The sequence below is a fragment of the Nomascus leucogenys genome, chromosome 17, assembly GCF_006542625.1.
Source record: "Nomascus leucogenys isolate Asia chromosome 17, Asia_NLE_v1, whole genome shotgun sequence".
NCBI lineage: Eukaryota > Metazoa > Chordata > Mammalia > Primates > Hylobatidae > Nomascus > Nomascus leucogenys.
The window spans coordinates 2,475,728-2,496,335 of NC_044397.1; the positions used below are offsets into that span (position 1 = coordinate 2,475,728).

The following is a 20,608-nucleotide window of genomic DNA, read 5'->3' on the forward strand; positions in this document are numbered from 1 at the left end:
GCAACCATGCCCAGCTAGCATTCTTTTTTTCCTACTCGGTTTTCCTTATTAGTCTTTGAGTTAAAACAGAATTAATCATAGATCTTCAAGGGCTCTCCTAATTCTGATCTATAGATGATCTCTCCTTACACATTCTAGAGCTTGGATTCTCAGTTAAGAGATGTCAGTCATTTGTGGGTAGGTTAGAAACAATATATAAGGCCCAAATCAGTGAATTATTTAGTAATTACTTTAAAATGGATAATAGAAGACAATATTTTATTTTGAAGTAATTTTGTTTTGAAAGACCGAGGATGTCCTACTGTAGTTTTCTTTCTGATGCTGTAGGGCATTGGCACACTTTTTCTTAAAGGGCCAGGTAGTATTAATAAATATTTTAGGCTTTGCACAACTCTCTGTCTCAACCACTCAGCTTTGCTGTTGTAGCACAAAAGCAGCTAGAGACAATGCATAGGTGAATGAGTGTGACTGTGTATGTGTTCCAATAAAACTTTATTTACCAAACAGGTGGCCAGCCTCTAGGGCCACAGTTTGCTAAGTCCTGCAAAATGTTACAAAGAAATAGAATCTTTGATCTGGAAAATTTGGATAACTAAACTTTAGAACCAGTAGCTACCTTAGCTGCTAACATCTAGTCTAGGCCTTTTGCTTTCCCAATAGGAAATTGAGACTCAGAGAGGTCAGTGGGATGAGCTGGGGGTTGAAACCACAGTAGCAGATTTTCAGTTCAGCATCCTTTCTGCTAGACCATGCTGCCTGTCTAAAACAGGATAGCCTTTCTTCTACGTGCTGTTGGCTATAGGACGGTGATCAAGCAATAGCTTGAGATATATCTATTTTTTTCTCTCTTCCTTCCTCCTTTTAATTTTCTTATTATTTATAATTTTTTATTTTCAATATTTTAATTTAAAAATTTATTTTATTTGAAACATTTTCAGTCTCTCAATCTTCTGGAAGGGTTAATTCCCTCCAAAGAAGAAGGCGGTGTTTCCTGTGTCGAACATCTTCATAAATTATTTGTATTTGGCCTAATGTGGAGTTTAGGAGCCCTTCTGGAATTGGAAAGCAGAGAAAAGCTTGAAGCCTTCTTACGGCAGCATGAAAGCAAGTTGGACTTACCAGAAATACCTAAAGGCTCAAATCAAACCATGTATGAGTTTTATGTTACTGATTATGGTAAGCCCACTGAACTATACCTTAAATGAAATGACTTTTTTTTCAAATGAGAAAATATAAGCTTTCATAAACTCTTCTATGAGAGAATATTAAAATAATTATGAAAACATAATTGTTAATACCATTTTGAAAAGGGCATGTATTTGAAAGAGAGTGGAATTTTGCATATGAATTGTGCCAGAAACTGATATTGAGACTCTTGACTTCTCCTTTTGGAGTGGGCTTAGTAAAATCTGGCATAAATAAGTTAGTAATACCTTGTACATCATCTACTTTCTAATGCTGGAATAGGAAAGGTAGCAGCGTGGAGAACACAGATTCTTCGTGATGCAAAGCATGCTAATACACGTAACGGATCAGCCCCACACTTCCCTGTTGGGAATGCCAGAGTGAGTAGAGAATGAACATAGCAGATTCCTTAAGGTCCAGCGCTGTCACCTTAGCCCCCCAGCCTTCCATGTATGGCCAGGCCCAGCTCACTGCTCCTTAAAAGAAATGCCCTTGAACTTGGTGCTTTCATCTAGAGCCCAGGCCCTAATTCTTCAAAGTCCCAAGGAGGAAAAATATGCTTCCTAAAAACTCTAATTACCTCTGGTTCTTCCTAAAAACTCAAAAACAGCAATGTTTTTGTTTGTTTGTTTGTTTTAATGAATAAACTGAAGGATAACTAGAGCAGGAGAGTAGACAGCAATAACCAAATTTTGAAAGCAAGAAAGCAGTAAGGTAAGTGGCAGTCGATTTAGCACACTGGCAGTGGGAGGAGCTGAGAAGCAATTGAGAAGCGCACATCACAAGACATTCAAAGGGCTCAGGAAGTGGAAACTGGGGCGAAAGTTGAGCTAAAAACCACAGGGCTGGTTATAAGTCTGTTTGAGAAAAAGACCTCCTGGGCTGCTTTCCAAAGCCCTGCTGCCAGACAATCGGCCTTCCCCACACTGGTAAGATTAAATAGTTACTGTTTGGATAGTGTAAAATAGAGGGTTTCCTAGACTTGGGGACACCAGGCACATTTAAGAGTGGGAGAATCATACTGAAACTGAGGATTAAGTGGAAATTTGTGTTTGAAAGGGACGGAGATAAATAAATTTTTTCAGTGGGCCATCTTTAACCAGAATGGCCAATAATTCTATTACATGTGTTAGATGCTGCTAAAGGTTTGAGATGGCAAAAGGGCACTGTAACTCAAAATGCAAACTAACAAAGGAATCTTTAAATCTAGATATGCACTCCCTTAGAATCCAGAGCCAAGCTCCTCCACAGCGCTGCTTTCTGAGCAGCCAGAGTTCTTTATGTTTGAAGGTTCAGATTGCCTCCCTCTGAGCGCCTTGTCCTTATTCAGAGGCTGGGCCCCAAGTTACTCAGAGAGTGAAATTCATCAGCAGCAATTTTCCAACCATGGCAAAGCCTTGGTTAGGGGATTGAGATGGCATCTAATAAGGATGCCAATAAAATAATTACCTTCCTCTGTGCCGTCAAAAATACGCATTGCTACATTTCTTAAAGAGCAGTCCACTGATGTTTGTGACATCTTCTTCCAAGTAGCCAGGACTGGCTCTGTAAGTTTAGATGATGGTGTTTTCTTATTTTTAATGGCGATGTTAACAAAAGGTTGACAACAATCTAGATTCGTATTCCTTCTTCAAGGTGGTCCTGAAGTGGTCTGTTGTCTAAAATATTGAGGGATTGCAGGCATTCAATATTGCCACCCTAAATAACTACTTTTGATGAAATTTATTTGCCCGAGCATTTGTGGCCACGAAATGAACTAAGATACTAAGTACTTAGTGGTTATTTAGGGCCCTAACATGTCCACTCCAGCTGACTTCTAGCCAGCCCTTTCTTAACTCATTCTTCATCCATCCTTTTAATTTTTTTTATGGACATTAACATCTTTGGAGAAGACTTCATTCATAGATTTAAAATTAAGTAAGAAGACTTATGCTTCCAGCAAGATGGAGTAATGGGGACTGAGTTTAACCTCTTATATTAGAAAGATAGAAAACTGGACAAAATGTGTAAAACAGTTTTTTTTCAGACATTGGACAACAAGCACTATGGTACTGAAATCACAGAGGGAAGTGAAACAAGGTGATTGCACTAGTTTATTTCGTGGATGCAGTTTCTAGCAGCAGCCCAGGGAGGGGAAGATCAAACAGAATAGGCTATCTCACCAAATGAGAAGGCAGAGGTTGATTTGAGAGAGGCCAAGCTGGCTGGAATTTGCAGGGCAGAGCACCAGAGAGAAGAAATCTGCACAGGGAGGAAGTGTCAGAGAACAATAGAAATGGATAGACAAATCCACAGTTATACTAAAGGTGTCAATATTTTGAATAATTGATAGAACAAATAGACAAAATTAGTAAATATATGGAAGACTTTAACAACACTATTAATACCCTGAATTCAAAATTATAGAATGCTTCAGCCCAAAACAGCAGAATATACATTCTTTTCCAGTGCACAGAAAACATTTACCAAGATATTCTGGGTCATATAACAATTCTCAATAGGGAGACTTTACAGCACTTTATGTCTTTACTAGAAAAGAAGAAAGGTCTCAAAACAATGATTTCAACTTCTTCCTTAATAAGTTAGAAAAAGAAAAGCAAATTAAACCCAAAGTAAGCAGAAGAAAGAACAATGATCAAAGTAGAAATCAATGAAACAAAAAATAGGACAGCAACAGAAAAAAATTAATGAAACAAAAAGATGGATCTGAAAAGATCAATAAAACAAATAAATCTCTTGTTAGAGACATCAGAACAAAAGAGAAGACATACATTACCATAGTCAAGGATGAAAGAGAGAACATCACTACAGACCTCACAAACATTAGAAACATGACATCAGTATATTAGAAACAACTTTACAAAAACACATTTGACAATGAAGATGAAATGGACAAATTTCTTGAAAGATATAAACTACCAACCATCATCAAGAAGAGCTAGATATTGCACAGCATGCTGAATATAGTTAATAACAGTGTGTTGTACATTTCAAAATTGCTAAGAGAGTAAATTTCAAATATTTTCAACACACAAAAATGATAAGCATTTGAGGTGATTGATATGTTAATTCACTTGTAATAATTCCTCATTATATCCATAAACCATAACATTTTGTTCCCCATAAATATATACAATTATAAATTGTCAATTTATAATAAAATTTAAAAAGAAGAAAAAGATATCCTAAATAGCCCTGTATCTACTAAAGAAATTGAATTTGTAGTTAAAAACCTTCCCACAAAGAAAAACACCAGGCCGAGATGATTTTATTGGTGAATTCGACCAAATATTTAAGGAAGAAATAATACCAACTGTACACAAACTCTTCCAAAAGATATAAAACATACAATAGGAAGAAACACTTCCCAGCCCATTTCATAAGGACAGTGTTACCTGATACCAAAACCAGAGAAAGACATTCCAAGAAAAACAAAAACAAAAACAAAAAAAAACTATGGACCAATATTCTTCAGGAACATTGACGAAAATTTCTTAATAAAATTATAACAAATCCGATAGTATACAAAAGTCCAACTGTGGCTTTTATTCTAGAAATGGAAGATCAACATTCAAAAACTGATCAATATAATCTGCTATATTAGGCTAAAAACTAAGCAAGCCATAAACGGTCATCTAAATGAATGAAGAAAAGCATTTGGCAAAATTTGACACTCTTCTATGATGAAATAGGAACTTTATCATTCTGACAACATCTACAAAAAACCTACAGCTAACGTTATGCGGAAAGGTAAACAACTAAATACTTCCTTCCCAATATCAGGAACAAAACAAGGATGTCTTTCTCACCTGTATTCAATTTCATTTCTATTCAACATTGTACTAAAGGTTCTAGCCAGTGCAGTGAGGGGAAAAATCAAATGTCTATAGATTAGAAACGAACAAGTAAAGTTCTCTTTATTTGCAGATGACATGACCATCTGGAATCTTCAAAAAGTTATTAGAACTACTAAAGGATTTTAGCAAGGTCACAGGACAAAAGGGCCATACATTTGATAAGTTATATTTCTATATGCTCACAACAAACAATTGAAAATTGAACTTTAAGAATACCAGTTAAAATAGAACGCAAGGCTGGGTGTGGTGGCTCACACCTGTAATCCCAGCACTTTGGGAGGCCGAGTGGGGCAGCTCACCTGAGGTCAGGAGTTCGAGACCAGCCTGGCCAACATGGTGAAACCCCGTATCTACTAAAAAAATACAAAAAAATTAGCCAGGTGTTGTGGTACGTGCCTGTAAGCACAGCTACTCAGGAGGCTGAGGCATGAGAATAGGGAGGCAGAGGTTGCAGTGAGCTGAGATTGTGCCACTGCACTCCAGCCTGGGAGACAGAGTGAGACTCTGTCTTAAAAACACACAAACAAAATTAGAATCCAAAAAAAGAATACTGAGGAATAAATTTAACAAAATATATGTAAGATCTGTATACTAAACCTGTAAAACTGCACTGAGAGAAGCTAAAGAAGGCTCACATAAGGGGACAGATCTTATTTAAACATTATTTAAAGATTATTTTGCTATTTGAAATAGCAAAATCTAGCCAGTGCGATGGGGGAAAGATCTCTTTTGCTGTTTAAAAGTCACTATTAAGAAAATGAAAAGCCCAGCCACAGACTGTAAAGAACTATTTGAAACATATATATCTGATAAAAAAAAATTTATCCAGAATATGTAAAGAACTCCTATAATCCAATAACTATCAATAGGCAACCAATCTAAATTTTAAAATGGGGAGGAAATTTCAATTGATACTTTGCTAAATAAGATATGTGAAAGGTGAAAAAGGCATGTGAAAGATATTTAACATCATTGGTCGTCAGGGAAATGCAAATTAAAACCCCAGTGGGGTCTGGGCGCAGTGGCTCACGCTTGTAATCCCAACACTTTGGGAGGCCAAGGCGAGTCGATCACTTGAAATCAGCACTTCGAGACCAGCCTGGCCAACATGGTGAAACCCCGTCTCTACTAAAAGTACAAAAACTAGCTGTGCGTGGTGGCGGGTGCCTGTAATCCCAGCTACTCAGGAGGCTGAGGCAGGAAAATTGCTTGAACCCGGAGACGGAGGCTGCAGTGAGCTGAGATCGCACCACTACACTCCAGTCTGGGCCACAGAGCCAGACCTTGCTTCAAAAAAACAAAAACAAAAAACCCCCACAGTGGGTATCATCACACAGCCACTGGAATGTCTACAATTAAAAAGGTTAATAATGCCAAATACTGGTGCCGTAATAGAGCACCTAGAGCCCTCATATGCTACAAAATGGCACAGCCACTTTGGAAAATAGTTTGGCAGTGTTTTAGAAGTTAAACATACTCATTTTTGCTTACTTTCTCAAGAAAACATGAAATTGGGGTTATTACTCCAATGATGAGCATTTGTTCATCATTGTTTCACCAATATCAATGTATGCTCTCTTTCCATGCATTCTGTGTACACAGAAACTTTTGGGTATAATTCTGAATCGTTGTATAATCTTTTTGAAGACGTTTAAAATAGAGGCTAAACTTATCAATGAAAGTAATTCCATTTGAATGGCAATGATAGGAATAATGCTAATACAATTTGCCTAGCAACAGCAATGGTACAGTACCATAGATTGTAAGGAACATCCGGAGATGCTAAAATGTAAATAAATTTTTGAAATCAATTTTTGTTTTTGAGATGGAGTTTCACTCTTGTTGCCCAGGCTGGAGTGCAATGGCATGATCTTGGCTCACCACAACCTCCGCCTCCTGTGTTCAAGTGATTCTCCTGCCTCAGCCTCCCAAGTAGCTGCGATTACAGGCATGCACCACCAGGCCCGGCTAATTTTGTATTTTTAGTAGAGACAGGGTTTCTCCATGTTGGTCAGGCTGGTCGCGAACTCCCAACCTCAGCTGATCCACCTGCCTCAGCCTCCCAAAGTGCTGGGATTACAGGCGTGAGCCACTGTGCCTGGCCTTGAAATCAATTTCTTATGGCAAATACTCTATATCTAGTAAACAGTTTACTCTTTTTTTGGTCTTTCCCATCTTTTCAGTTGATGTGGCTTTTCTGCTAGGTATCCATTACATTACTGGTTTTACCACCAGCTGACTTTAATTCCATTTCAGGCACGGTTTCTCCGGATGGGTGATTTAGCAATTTAAAAGCCAACTTTACAAAAAAATAACAGATGCTGGAGAGGTTGTGGAGAAAAGGAAATGCTTCTACACTGCTAGTGGGAATGTAAATTAGTGCAGCCATTATGGAAAGCAGTTTGGTGATATCTCAAAGAACTTAAACCAGACCTACCATCCAACCCACCAATCTCATTATTGGGTATTATACTCAAAGGAACGTAAATCATTCTACCATAAAGACACATGCATGCATATGTTCATTGCAGCACTATTCACAATAGCAAAGACATGGAATCAACTTAAATGCCCATCAGTATTAGACTGGATAAAGAAAATGTGGTACACATACACCATGGAATACTATGCAGCCATAAAAAAGTATGAGATTATGTCCTTTGAAGAAACATGGATGGAGATGGAAGCCATTATCCTAAGCAGACTAACTCAGGAATAGAAAATCAAATACTGTGTATTTTCAATTATAAGTGGGAGCTAAATATTGAGTACACAGGGATGCAAAGAAAGGAACAACAGACACTGGGGCCTACTTGAGGGTTGGGGGTGGGAGGAGGGGGAGGATCAAAACACTATGTATTGGGTACTATGCTTATTACCTGGTGATGAAATCACCTGTACAACAAACCCCTGTATATCTAATAAACCTGCACATGTATCCCTGAACCTAAAAGTTTTTTAAAAAGCTGACTTTATAAAAAAAGGCAAAACAAATTATCAAATGCCGTAGACATAAGATAAGCAGATATATTAACATGTTTTAGGAAAACATTTTAGATGTTTATATGATTCTATTGATTGTTTATTGCACTTAACATTTTTGTATTATGAGATAACTTTCACAGAATATAGTTCTATTAAGATGAAATTTTATTTATTATATAGGTGATTGGGAGCACTGGAATAAGAAACTTCAGCCTTATTATTATCCAACTGACAGTATTCCGGAATATTCATCAATTTTGGTTCCAAATGTTGACAATGTTAGAACAAATTTTTTGATAGACACCATTGCAAAACAACATAAAGTAAGTTTAATAGATAGTTCCTTAAATGATCACAAACCATCCATGTCCACGGGAATATGCACCCATATTTTCTTCCAGCACTTTTATAGTACACATTTTACATTTAGATCTGTAATACAACTGGGACTTATTTTGATGGTAGATGTAATTCTAAAAAGTTATTAAAAATTAGTTATATTAATTTATAGAAGACTAGCCCATAGAATCATAAGATATTTGAAACTAAACAAGTCGTAACACATTTCAACACTATCATCTTATGATTGCAGGCTGTTTTGCTCACAGGAGAGCAGGGAACTGCAAAAACTGTCATGGTTAAGGCCTATTTGAAAAAATATGATCCTGAAGTACAGCTATCCAAAAGTCTAAACTTTTCATCTGCCACAGAACCAATGATGTTTCAGGTGAAATCCATCATTTGCTGTAATATTATAAACATAATACATTTTAAATTAGTGGTTACAATAAAATGTGTATGCATATAAAATATGACAATATTATATATTCAAAAGAAATCATGCTGCACTTGGCATTCAGCTATTTAGCTTTCCTAAGGCTAAGGTTGAAGGCAAATCCAAATAGCATACTTTGACCTAATATTGAGACTGCTGCTGAACTTTGGAGCATATCTACTGTAATGTAAATGAAGGATAAAACTCCAATGCCTTATTTTAAAAAATTTAACAACATATATTTTAATAATTATATGTATACTTATTAAATGCATAAGTAAATTATGTTCTACTCTGATAAGAATGCTCATTATTTTTAGAAATATGGTTTAAAATCTAACACATAAGACAAACCATTTCCTTCTCTCTAGAGAACAATTGAAAGCTACGTGGATAAGCGAATGGGAAGCACATATGGGCCACCAGGAGGGAGAAAAATGACTGTATTTATTGATGATATTAATATGCCTGTGATTAATGAGTGGGGAGATCAGGTATGGCTGAAATATCTCATATAGATGATCTTGAATTTGTATTTTTATGTGTGTGTATATATATATGTTAATAACTTTGTTAAAAACTTTGTTTTTAAGTCTACTGCCAATCCTCAGTGTTTCTCTGACTTCTCTGTTATAGCTGAGTTTCCCCTTTCTTAAATCCCTATGTGATTTTTTTGTTTTTGTTTTTTTTTATTTTTTTATTATACTTTAAGTTTTAGGGTGCATGTGCACAACATGCATGTTTGTTACATATGTATACACATGCCATGTTGGTGTGCTGCACCCATTAACTCGTCATTTAACATTTTGAGATGGAGTCTCGCTCTGTCACCCAAGCTCGAGTGCAGTGGCATGATCTCAGCTCACTGCAAGCTCCACCTCCCGGGCTCAAGCAATTCTCCCTTCCTCAGCCATCTGAGTAGCTGGGTTAACAGGTGCCCGCCACCACACCTGGCTAATTTTTGTATTTTTAGTAGAGACAGGGTTTCACCATGTTGGCCAGGCTGGTCTTGAACTCCTGACCTCAGATGATCCACCCGCCTCGGCCTCCCAAAGTGCTGGGATTACAGGCATGAGCCATCACACCTGTCTCCTACGTGGTTTTTTACAGCAAATGCCTCCTCTCTCTTTGGCTACTTGACTTCAGTGTCCTTTCTTAGCTCCTCTCTTCTGCCTTTCCCCAGGGTTTCATCCTTGCTCTAACCTCTTATTCTGCATAATTTCTGAGGAGTACCTGATGTTCAAAAAAACAAAAACAAAAAATGAAAAACCAAACAACTATTTATTTATTTATTTAACTGTGCCACTCACCGTGTCCTAGTTGTGATCATCTATCCACCCAGGTCACTCCCCGTTAGGAGACCTCACCGATGTTGCCAGAAGTCCGTATGGGATCCCCAACGCCTCCCTCTCACCGACCTACACTGTCTCATTGACACTATCTACTTTGGCTCTACCAGGACAGATCTCATTTTGCTCTTTATCTCTATTCGCCTCAGACACCGCTAGAAGCTCAGTACTCATCCTGAGGCGAAAAACCAAACAGTTCTGTATGGCCTCTGTCTGCTCCAAGGCAGATAGACCTCAGCAGTTCCTGGAAGGCGAGGAGGGTGGAGGCATGTTTAGATCAGGTTCATGCTTCCATAAGCTGAAGCGCTCCTGAATTCCAAACTCATGTATCCAACTAGGGATGTCTGGTTGGATCACAAACTTAACACCTCCAACACCTGCTCCTCCAACAGTCTTCTCTTTCTCAGCAAATAGCACCTCCACAGTCACTCTGTCAGAAAATCATGTTGGCTCTATCTTCACACTATGTCTCAAATTTGACCACTACTCAACACCTCCACTGCTGCCACCTGGCGCCACCCGCCAGCTCTCTTCTTGATCATTGCAAATGCCTCCTCACTGCCTCCTGTCTCCCTTACCCTTCTCAGCTTGTTCTCACATCATCAACCAATGAAAACAAGAGTTAGATCACGACACACTCTTCTGGTCAACATCCTCCAAAGAGACTTGTAGAATATAAATACCAAAATCCTTACCATGATCCAAGACTCTACACATTTTGACCTCCTCTCCCTCTTCCCATGACTCTTTGCTTCCACCACATTTACTGATCTTTGTATACTCTGGATATGGTGTTTACTCAGTACCTTTGCATTTGCAGTTTCCTCTGCCTAGAGTGCTCTTCCCCTAGGTATCGAACTGGCTTGCTTTCTCGCCTTCTTCAGGTCTTGGCTTATATATCATGTCAGGTGAAGCCTCCCCTGCTCTCCTTGAGTCACACCCTTGAGCCCATCCTATATTCTACAAAAGTCTTAGAGTATACCATTTTATTTACATATCAACATGCATCTGTACATCTTTTCTCTCACCACTAGAATGTGTTCTTCATGAAGACAGAAAATTTTGTCTATGCTATAGGAGAGGCTGGCACACAGAAGTCATTCATGAAATGTTGGTTAATTGAAAGACGGTTATATTTGAGGTGCTTGTGTGATACCCACTAAGAGATGCTCAGTAGAGACTTGAATATACAGGTGTAGAGCTTAGAAGAGAATCTGAAGCTAGAGTTACAGATTTGAGATTCTTTAGAATATAGGGTTGAGACAGCATTTCCTGGAATAATGAAAAGAGGAAAGAGCCCAGGATGGAACCCTGGAGAACAGTTACATGTGAGGGATGAGTGGACGAAGAGTGGCTTAGGAAGTGATCCCAGAGCCCTGAGGTGGACCTGGAAAAAAACAAGCCTCTGAAACCAAGAGAGGTAACATTTCCAAGAAGGGGGGTTGGCAGTGTTGGAGGCTGCAGAGAAGATAAGATGAGAACATAAAACCAAAAGCCAAAGCAGTAATATAATATTGAAAGCTCAGGAATGAAACCATCCCACATTCTGATCTAAAGGTTTTTTTTTGAATATTGAGTATGAAAGATGTCTACAGTAAAACTTGTTGTAACTTGGAGTACAAATGTAATTTAACCAAATATCTTATAACTCACGTATCTAAATTTATTTGGAAATTAGTTTGATCAGTGTGGTGAAAGGCACCTTGGACTTGGACCATGCATGTTTAACTTATGATCTAGAGTTCATGGGTGGCATCATTTAAGTCAAATTACCTTGAAGGTGATCATCGACATTCACAAACACTTTGTTGATAAGAGTTTAATGTTTTCTTCTAATCTTATTTGTACTATTTTATGGAAGTTATGGAGGAATATGATAGTGATATGTTACAAAAATATTGCTGTGTGAAATTTCAGATAACTAATGAGATTGTGCGACAGATGATGGAAATGGAAGGAATGTACAGCTTGGACAAGCCTGGAGACTTCACTACTATTGTTGATGTGCAGCTCATAGCAGCAATGATCCACCCTGGAGGTGGTCGAAATGATATTCCACAACGTTTAAAAAGACAATTTACTGTGTTTAATTGTACATTGCCTTCAAATGCTTCAATAGACAAAATTTTTGGTATGAATATTCTTAGTCTTTAATTATTTTATTGCATTATAATAATGGACATAAACCACACAAAATTCCATTTAAGAGACAAAAAGTCTCTGTCTAAAGTGGGGTTAGGTATGTGAAATGGAGAGCTAAACACCAGGAACGAGGGACTCAATACTAAGGTGACCTATGCTTATAGCCTATTCTCAGACTCAGAGATACTTAAAAATAGGCTTGTTGAAAGTTAACATTAGACGTAAAGGAACCTTTGTGTTTTGGTTTTCAGGACATGGTTTATCAGAGAAATTTGGGCCAATAAATGACAGCACAAAGATCACAGATTAACGATATACAAAGTCAAATGTAGCACTTCAATATGTTAATGAAAATGAGATTCTTGACATCAAATGTAACATCGAATCACATAAATTGTGCCATCAAAACTTATGTGTAGGTCAGCCCACACCTATAATCTTAGCACTTTGGAAGACCAAGGTGAGAGGATTGCTGGAGGCCAGGAGTTCAAGAGCAGCCTGGGCACATAGAGAGACCCCATTTCTACAAAAAGTTTAAAACATTAGCTGGGCATGGTGGCACACGTCTGTAGTCCTAGCTACGTGGAAGGCTGAGGCCAGAGGATTGCTTGAGCCTAGGAGGTCGAGGCTGCAGTGAGCTATGATCACATCGCTGCATTCGAGCCTGGGTAACAGAGTAAGAACCTGTCTAAAAAACCAAAAAACAAACCCCCAGTCCACCCCTAAACCTCTTACATACACGAGAAACAGATCCGTGCATATAAGAACATTAATTATTTGATACAGCAAGTACTGTAGTCAGAAGGGAAAGGGCAGACTTTTTTTTTTTTTTTTGAGATGGAGTTTCACTCTTGTCACCCAGGCTGGAGTGCAGTGGCACGATCTCAGCTCACCGCAACCCCTGCCTCCCAGGTTCAAGCGATTCTCCTGCCTCAGTCTCCCAAGTAGCTGGGATTACAGGCGCCTGCCACCATAACTGGCTAATTTTTTTGTATTTTTAGTAGAGACGGGGTTCCACCGCATTGACCAGACTGGTCTCAAACTCCTGACCTCAGGTGATCTGCCCGCCTCGGGCTCCCAAAGTGTTGGGATTAGAGGCGTGAGCCACCGCGCCCATCCAGGAAAGGGCAGACTTTTAATAAGTAGTTCTGGGATACTTAGTAATTCTTATAGGAAAATAATCGAATTTGGACAGCTACCTCATGCCAATAACAAGATCAACTACAGATGAGATAAGGACCTAAATATGGAAGGCAAGGCTATAAAACATTTGGAAGAAAATATAGGGAAATAGTTGAGTGACCTCTGAGTAGGAAAGGATTTCATAAATGAGACTCAGAAAGCACAAAAATAAAGAAAAAAATATACAAATTTGACTAGATTGAAATGTAAAACTTCTCTTCATTAACAAATAACATTAAGAGAGTGAAAAGACAAGCCTCAAAGTGGAAGAAAAAATTTTTAACATATAATAACAACAAAAATTTCATATTCTGAATATTTAGAGAAATCCTATAAATTAATCAGTCAAGAAAAGGAAACAACCTCATATAAAAATGGGCAAACAACTAAGGCACTTTAAAAAGAGGAAGCTAAATAACCAATAAACAAAGTAAAGATGGTAAACATCATTAGTATTCTGGAAAATACAAATGAGAAACACCAAGCAATACCATTTCATACCCACTAGATTTGCAAAAATAAAAAATTCTGACAAAAGCAAGCATTGGTGAGAATGTGAAGCAACTAAGACTCTCATCGCCTGCTGGCCGGAGTGTCAATTCCTACAAATGCTTTGGATAACAATTTGGCATGACTGCTGGTAAAGTAGGGCATGTGCCCATCCCTTGCAGTACCACTTCTAGGTTTATGCCAAATTGTCATTTTTTTCCTTTATGGTTTGGGTTTTCTGAGTCTCAAGAAGTCCTTTTCTATCCAGACACCATACAGGTATTCTCTTATGTTTTCTTCCAGACATTGTATAGTTTTGCCTTCCATATCTGGGGCCTCAATCCATCTGTAGTTGATTTTGCACATGCATGCCAGCAGACTTATACAAAAATGCTCATAGTGCAGTGTGCACAATGGCAAAAACGTGAAATAATCCAGATATTTGTCACTAGTAAAACTGGATAAATACATCCTGTCACAGGCACACAGTGGCCTGCTGTGCAGCAGTGAAAATGAATGAATATAGCTACATGCTTCACCATGGATGAAGCCCAGAAATACAATGCTGAATTGCAAGAAGCAAATCACAGGAAAAATATAATTCCATTAAACTGAATTTCAAAAGTTTTTTTTTTTTTTTTTTACCAGTTCAAAAGTTCAAAAACCTAACCTGGTGAAGCTATAAAGAAAAGCAAGTTACTGATTACATTAAAGAGAAGTGGCGACCTCTGGAGGAAGGGAGGAATTGTGAACAAGGATGAACGTACAGGGGCTTCTAATGTGCTGGGCAAGGTTATAGTTATCAATCTGGTGGTCTGTACATGAGAGTTTGTTATTTGTTAAGCTATTTGACATACTCTTCAGTATGACTGACACATTTAAACAAATATGGAAAACAAACCAACCAGAAACTGAGCCTCAGAGAAGTGAAATAACTGCCCAATCAAGGCCTTTTAGCTAGTGCTTGGCAGACAGGTGTTGCTAATCCCTTTCTCATGCTTCTTATAACATGGTTGTCCCACAGGAAGGTGGAAATCTAGAACATAGGATTTCAGGAAGCAAACGGGCTTTACAGGCACTTAGCACAACCAACCACAACCAACCATGATTTGGAGGAAAATTTCTTGTTTCCCCAGGGCAATTCTTCAATTAGTGTGAACAAACTCCAGTTTCTTTAGTCTCCACTCTTCATCAACCTGTTCTGCATCTCTGAGCATATACTCATTTTCATATTCCTCTGAAAATACCATGCTCAGAACTGAACACACTATGTGTGTAGTCTCACTGGAGTGAAGCAGAGTAAATCTTTCATCAGTCTAAATCAAAGACATTCTGAGACTTTGAGAACAGTCTCTAAACCTACACCCCAGTCTTTCTGAGAGTGATAATGATGGTCAGACCATCACTTTGCTGGGTGTTCCCTAGGAATGTTGCACGTCTAGCCCAGGCCAGAGTGGTGACTGACTGTAGGTTGGAAAAAGTGGTCCTGATTCCAGTTCTGCCAATACCAGTCCATGTGACCTTGAACAATCGGCTTCACCTGTCTGGGCCTGGTCTCCTTCTCTGTAAGATGAGGGAGTACTCTCTAAGCTCACGTACGCTTCAGGGCGAATGCTGATGTACAGACTCTAGGGCCAGGTTGCTTGGGTTCACATCTCAAATTTGTCTGCATGCAAGCTGTGTAACTTTGAGCAAGTTACTAAGCTCATGTTAAAATGGGACTAGTAATAATAATACCTACCTTGTATTTTTTTTCTTGTAGGGTGCTGGGTGGGGGATTAAATGAATCAATACGTATAAAACACTTATCACTGCGTACTCAGCTTGCCTGGATCCACTGATGACTCCCAGTCTTAGCTGATCCCTTGAGAAAAATTCTGAACAACACCCAGCTTAGTCAGCCTTGTAATGATTTGTTTACTGGGATAAACATATACTTGGAAATCTTTTGGTAAGCTTATACCTTCAATCTTGCTTATCTTTCAGGAATTATTGGATGTGGATACTTTGATCCTTGTAGAAGTTTCAAGCCTCAAATATGTGAGATGATTGTGAATTTAGTCTCAGTGGGCAGAGTGCTGTGGCAATGGACTAAGGTACAGAATGGTTTGTCGTCAATAATTTTTAAGAAGGCAACTATTATTCAGCCCTAGTTCTCACCTCATGGCTCATTAAGTTATCATAATATCATATATAGTGGTGTTTTTTGGAAAAGACAAATTACTTGCTCAAATAGATTTACAACACCTTTTCCTTCCAGGGAGCAAATGATCTGACTAAATGATGCTTTCCGTATGTATGAGATGTTACTGTAAACCAGACATGACATCCAGGACAAAGTAGAATTTTGCTGAAATGAGAACACTGCATTTCCACTTGTTACTCTGATTTGTAAATCTTTATTTGTATTATCTGTCTCCCTCTACCAAACTATGTCAGACACTCAAATGCTTATTGACTGGCTTAATACATGGATTTCCAGATATTCTCAGCTAACTAGGACTTGAAGTCTAACTTGTGTGTTTCTCTGAGCAGGAGTGTGAGTTAGTAAATGGATGGAAGTGTTCTTAACAAAAATTGGCTAGATTTGCATACACAAGTCACTGTCCTAAGTAAAGCTCAGCAAACCTGCAGCTGTCCCCAGATGACTTAAGGCAGTACTCATGAAAAGGCAACTAAGTGTAGGTGTGAAATAAAAATGAGGTTGACATATTTGACAAAAAGCCATGAAGGAGATAAGGATTAGTTGTCATAATTCACTACACATCCATTAGGCCAATTATACACATGTGGGCAGAAACTTGTCTCCTGGGAAACCTGAAGTGTGCCAGCCTTTCAGATTCCTGGGTAGACTGGGAGATTTCTAGATACAGAATTATCGGAAGAGGAATTTGGGGGTTTCTTACCAGATGCTCTTCCATGCAGCCACCTTCAGTGATGAGTGTGGGGCCCTGTTCCTTGCCAACACAGGGACTTTGCATGTGCCATTGGACCTCTTTTAAAGAAACTCAAAAATGAGTGGCAGGGACTGAGTGAGATAGTTTTCCGTGGTAAGATACATGTGGTTTCCAATAGGACTATTGCTCAATTGACTGTGCTTATATATGTAGTTCTTTGAAAAGCTTTGCCCTTCCAGGTGTCTTCCATCAGTTTCTTTTGTTTGGATGTTTCCTGGCTCCATGTCCTCAGTGTCTTTTCTTTACCTCTTTAATCCATTCTGCACAAGCTTTCATTCCCACTGTTCACGTCAAGGCCACCAAAGACCTTGATCTTGCCACATGTCAAGGTTAATTTTGCTCTCCCTCTTACTTGACTTTTTAGCAGCATTTGACCTAAATGATCCCTCTAAATATTTTCTTCACTTGGCTTCAGAGGGTCCCCATATTCTTGATTTTCTTCCTAGTGCACTGGCTACCTCATTAAAGGCCCCCTTCTTTCCCTCCTCTAAACACTGAAATGCACCTGGTCTCCATGCCAGCCCCTCTTCTCTATCTACATTCTTTCCCTAGGTGGCCTCATCCAGCTTCAAGGCTTTAAACATTACCCCTGTGCTGATGACTTCAAAATGGATATCTCCATCCCAGGCCTCTCTACCTGGCTCCAGGCCGATTGCTAACTGCTTAATAGACATCAGTGTTTGATGTCTGATACTCATCTCAAAGTTACCATGTCCAAACAGAACTCTTAAATGTCCTTAGATACAATCCTCCCTCAGACTTCTGCATCTTAGTAGCAGCACCAGTTATCCTGCTTCTTAGGTTGAAATTACTGGACACCATCCTTGATTTATGTCTTCCTCATGGCCTGCATCCAGTCCATCAGCGAATCTCAGTGATCTCCCCTTCAAAATCTACCCCAAAGCTGAGCCCTCCTCGCCATCCCCCTGTGACCACCCTGATAAGTGCTCCCATCACCTGTCCCCCGGACCATGCAGTAACTTCCTAACCAATCTCCTTGCTTTCTTCTTGCTCTCTTGGAGTCTGTGCTTTTCACAGTCCTAGATGATATTTTTTAAAAAGTAAAGCAGAGCCGGGCGCGGTGGCTCACGCTTGTAATCCCAGCACTTTGGGAGGCCGAGGCGGGCGGATCACAAGTTCAGGAGATCGAGACCACGGTGAAACCCCGTCTCTACTAAAAATACAAAAAAAAAAAAAAAAAAATTAGCCGGGCGTGGTGGCGGGCGCCTGTAGTCCCAGCCACTCGGAGAGGCTGAGGCAGGAGAATGGCGTGAACCCGGGAGGCGGAGCTTGCAGTGAGCCGAGACTGCGCCACTGCACTCCAGCCTGGGCGACAGAGCGAGACTCCGTCTCAAAAAAAAAAAAAAAAAAGTAAAGCAGAAATCTTTACTCCTTCTTAAAACCACCAGTAGACTCCCAGTTCCACTTACAATGTCAGCAGACTCCGCTTACTTCCCTTGCCTGCCATCATCCTGCTCCAGCCGAGTGGCCCTGCTCCAGCCGAGTGGCCCTGCTCACCATTCCTTGAGTACCCCAGGTTTATTGTGCTGCTGGGCCACCATACGTTGGCTCATTCTCATCACTCTTACCTTCAGAGGGACTGTTCCAATCATCCTCTAAAGTGACTGCCCTTGCCCCTATTCTAGTCATTATCTGTCTCCTGGCCCTGATTTTTTTTTTTTAAACCATGGCTTCTATCATTATTTGCATATCTACATATATATTTGTTCCCTGTTCATTCTCAGGCTCTCCCCACTGGAATAAAAGCCCCCTTGATGGCAGCTGAGTTAGCTGTCCTCTGTTTACCACTGTGTCTTTTTAAGAACCAGGGAGGTGCTCAGTCATTGAAAAATGAATGAATCTTCCTCCTCTGCCCACCTCTACATAAGCAGCCTTCTTTGTATCTTTTCTTCAAATCTCCCATCTTCACAAAGCACTCTTTTAATCCATTCATGCCTTGTCTATCAGCCCACCTTTATATTACTTTATATAGCTTTAAGGCAGAAGCAGTCCAGAAAAGAAAGAAGGTGATGAAAAGTAGAGGGAAATATTAGAAGAGAAGGAAAGAAGCAGGTTAACAAATAATGAGAAGAAGAAGAAAAGAAAGGAATTTTTTTTTTACAGAATTCTCTTTAATGACTGCCTGTTACCAATGGCTGCCATCAGGGCTGGAGTGTTATACTATAAAAAAAGCAATATTCACATAATCGTACCACTTTGAGTATTTTTACATACTTGTAATATAACTATGTGTTTTATATTTTAGTGGGTAGGATGAACATTTTAGCTTGCAATGGAACTGAGCAAAGAGGGAAGTTGATAGGCAATTGATGAACTACACTTCTTTTATTTTCATCTCGCCATGCTACTTGCTGTTTTAAATAGCACTGTGAATTAGCCTGTAAAAATTACAAACTCAATAGGGTAATTTTTCAGTATAGAAAGGGCTTAATTTATGAACACATGCTAAAGAAAGCATCTGCTTTGCTGAAATAGGCGTATGGGGAGTTTGTATCACCAGAATTATCATTATTTTCACTTTCAAAAATGATGCTAATGATATCAATTATGATCTTTATACATGACCATCAATGCTTTCCATATCTAGAGTACCTCGAGGTTATCCCTTAACGGGTATCTCTCTGGGTAAGAATGTGGTATTGTTATAGCTTTGCCTTTTTATATTCTAGAAGTTGGTAGAAATAGTAAATTAGCATATAATACAGTCTTTGTGCTCAAACAGAAACAACATTTATTACTATATGTATAGCTGCATGTCAGACTTGCCTGTCCACTTATTATGGATATACAGATATATGAAAGACTGTTGACTGAGTTTGGATCCACACAGTAAAATCCAGGTTATGATATGCAGATATATTTATGGAAATCCTAACACATTAAGGACCCTAATCAAATCAATTTATAGAAGATAGCCATTATTAACTTTAAAAGTGAACATTCATTGTTCTTACCTGCATGACAACCAACTCACGTTCAGTTTTTGTTATGACATATTTCCACATATACTACCAATGATTAGGGAAGATTATTCCCACAATTCATATAGTCCATAAGAATTCAGGGGAGGTGACTTGTTCAAAGCCAACTGATGGTAGTAGAACAAGGTGTTGGAATCTGCATCCAGTGCCTTGGTCTTGAATCCATCCTATCCAAGAGATTATGGTCTTTTAAATCCTAAGTTGGTTTATTTATGACTTTTTTTCTGTCCGTGTTGTCACAAAATATGAACTTAATCTTGATTTATTTACTCAGTAGATTTTATCTAAAATAGGATTTGTGAGACAGTTCTAAAAGTAATTCTACTTTTAGTTGTATCTGAAAACTAATTGAAAGTATTACATTTTTTTCATCTCTAGGTGAAGATGCTGCCAACTCCTTCTAAATTTCATTACATCTTCAATCTTCGAGATCTTTCCAGAATTTGGCAAGGAATGTTGACCATAAAAGCTGAGGAGTGCGCTTCAATCCCTATTCTCCTGTCCCTTTTCAAACACGAGTGCAACAGAGTAATTGCAGACAGGTGCATATTGCGGCATTAGAGTTTAAATGTATGACCTGAGAAGTTTATACTACTTGGTTAATTTTTTTTTTTTTTTTTGAGATGGAGTTTTGCTCTTGTTGTCCAGGCTGGAGTGCAATGGTGCGATCTCAGCTGACCACAAC

The 20,608-nt window shown here is 38.8% G+C and overlaps 1 protein-coding gene across 1 annotated transcript in view; it reads left to right on the top strand.

Annotated features, from left to right (window-relative positions):
- Positions 1 to 20,608, top strand: part of DNAH8 (dynein axonemal heavy chain 8) — a 317,387-nt gene that overhangs the window by 161,468 nt on the left and 135,311 nt on the right. The window contains exons 53-59 of the mRNA XM_030796747.1: positions 939 to 1,176; positions 8,208 to 8,350; positions 8,620 to 8,754; positions 9,174 to 9,296; positions 12,069 to 12,282; positions 15,951 to 16,060; positions 20,302 to 20,465. Of these exons, the coding sequence (XP_030652607.1) occupies positions 939 to 1,176; positions 8,208 to 8,350; positions 8,620 to 8,754; positions 9,174 to 9,296; positions 12,069 to 12,282; positions 15,951 to 16,060; positions 20,302 to 20,465 (1,127 nt within the window). The remainder of the gene's footprint in view (positions 1 to 938; positions 1,177 to 8,207; positions 8,351 to 8,619; positions 8,755 to 9,173; positions 9,297 to 12,068; positions 12,283 to 15,950; positions 16,061 to 20,301; positions 20,466 to 20,608) is intronic.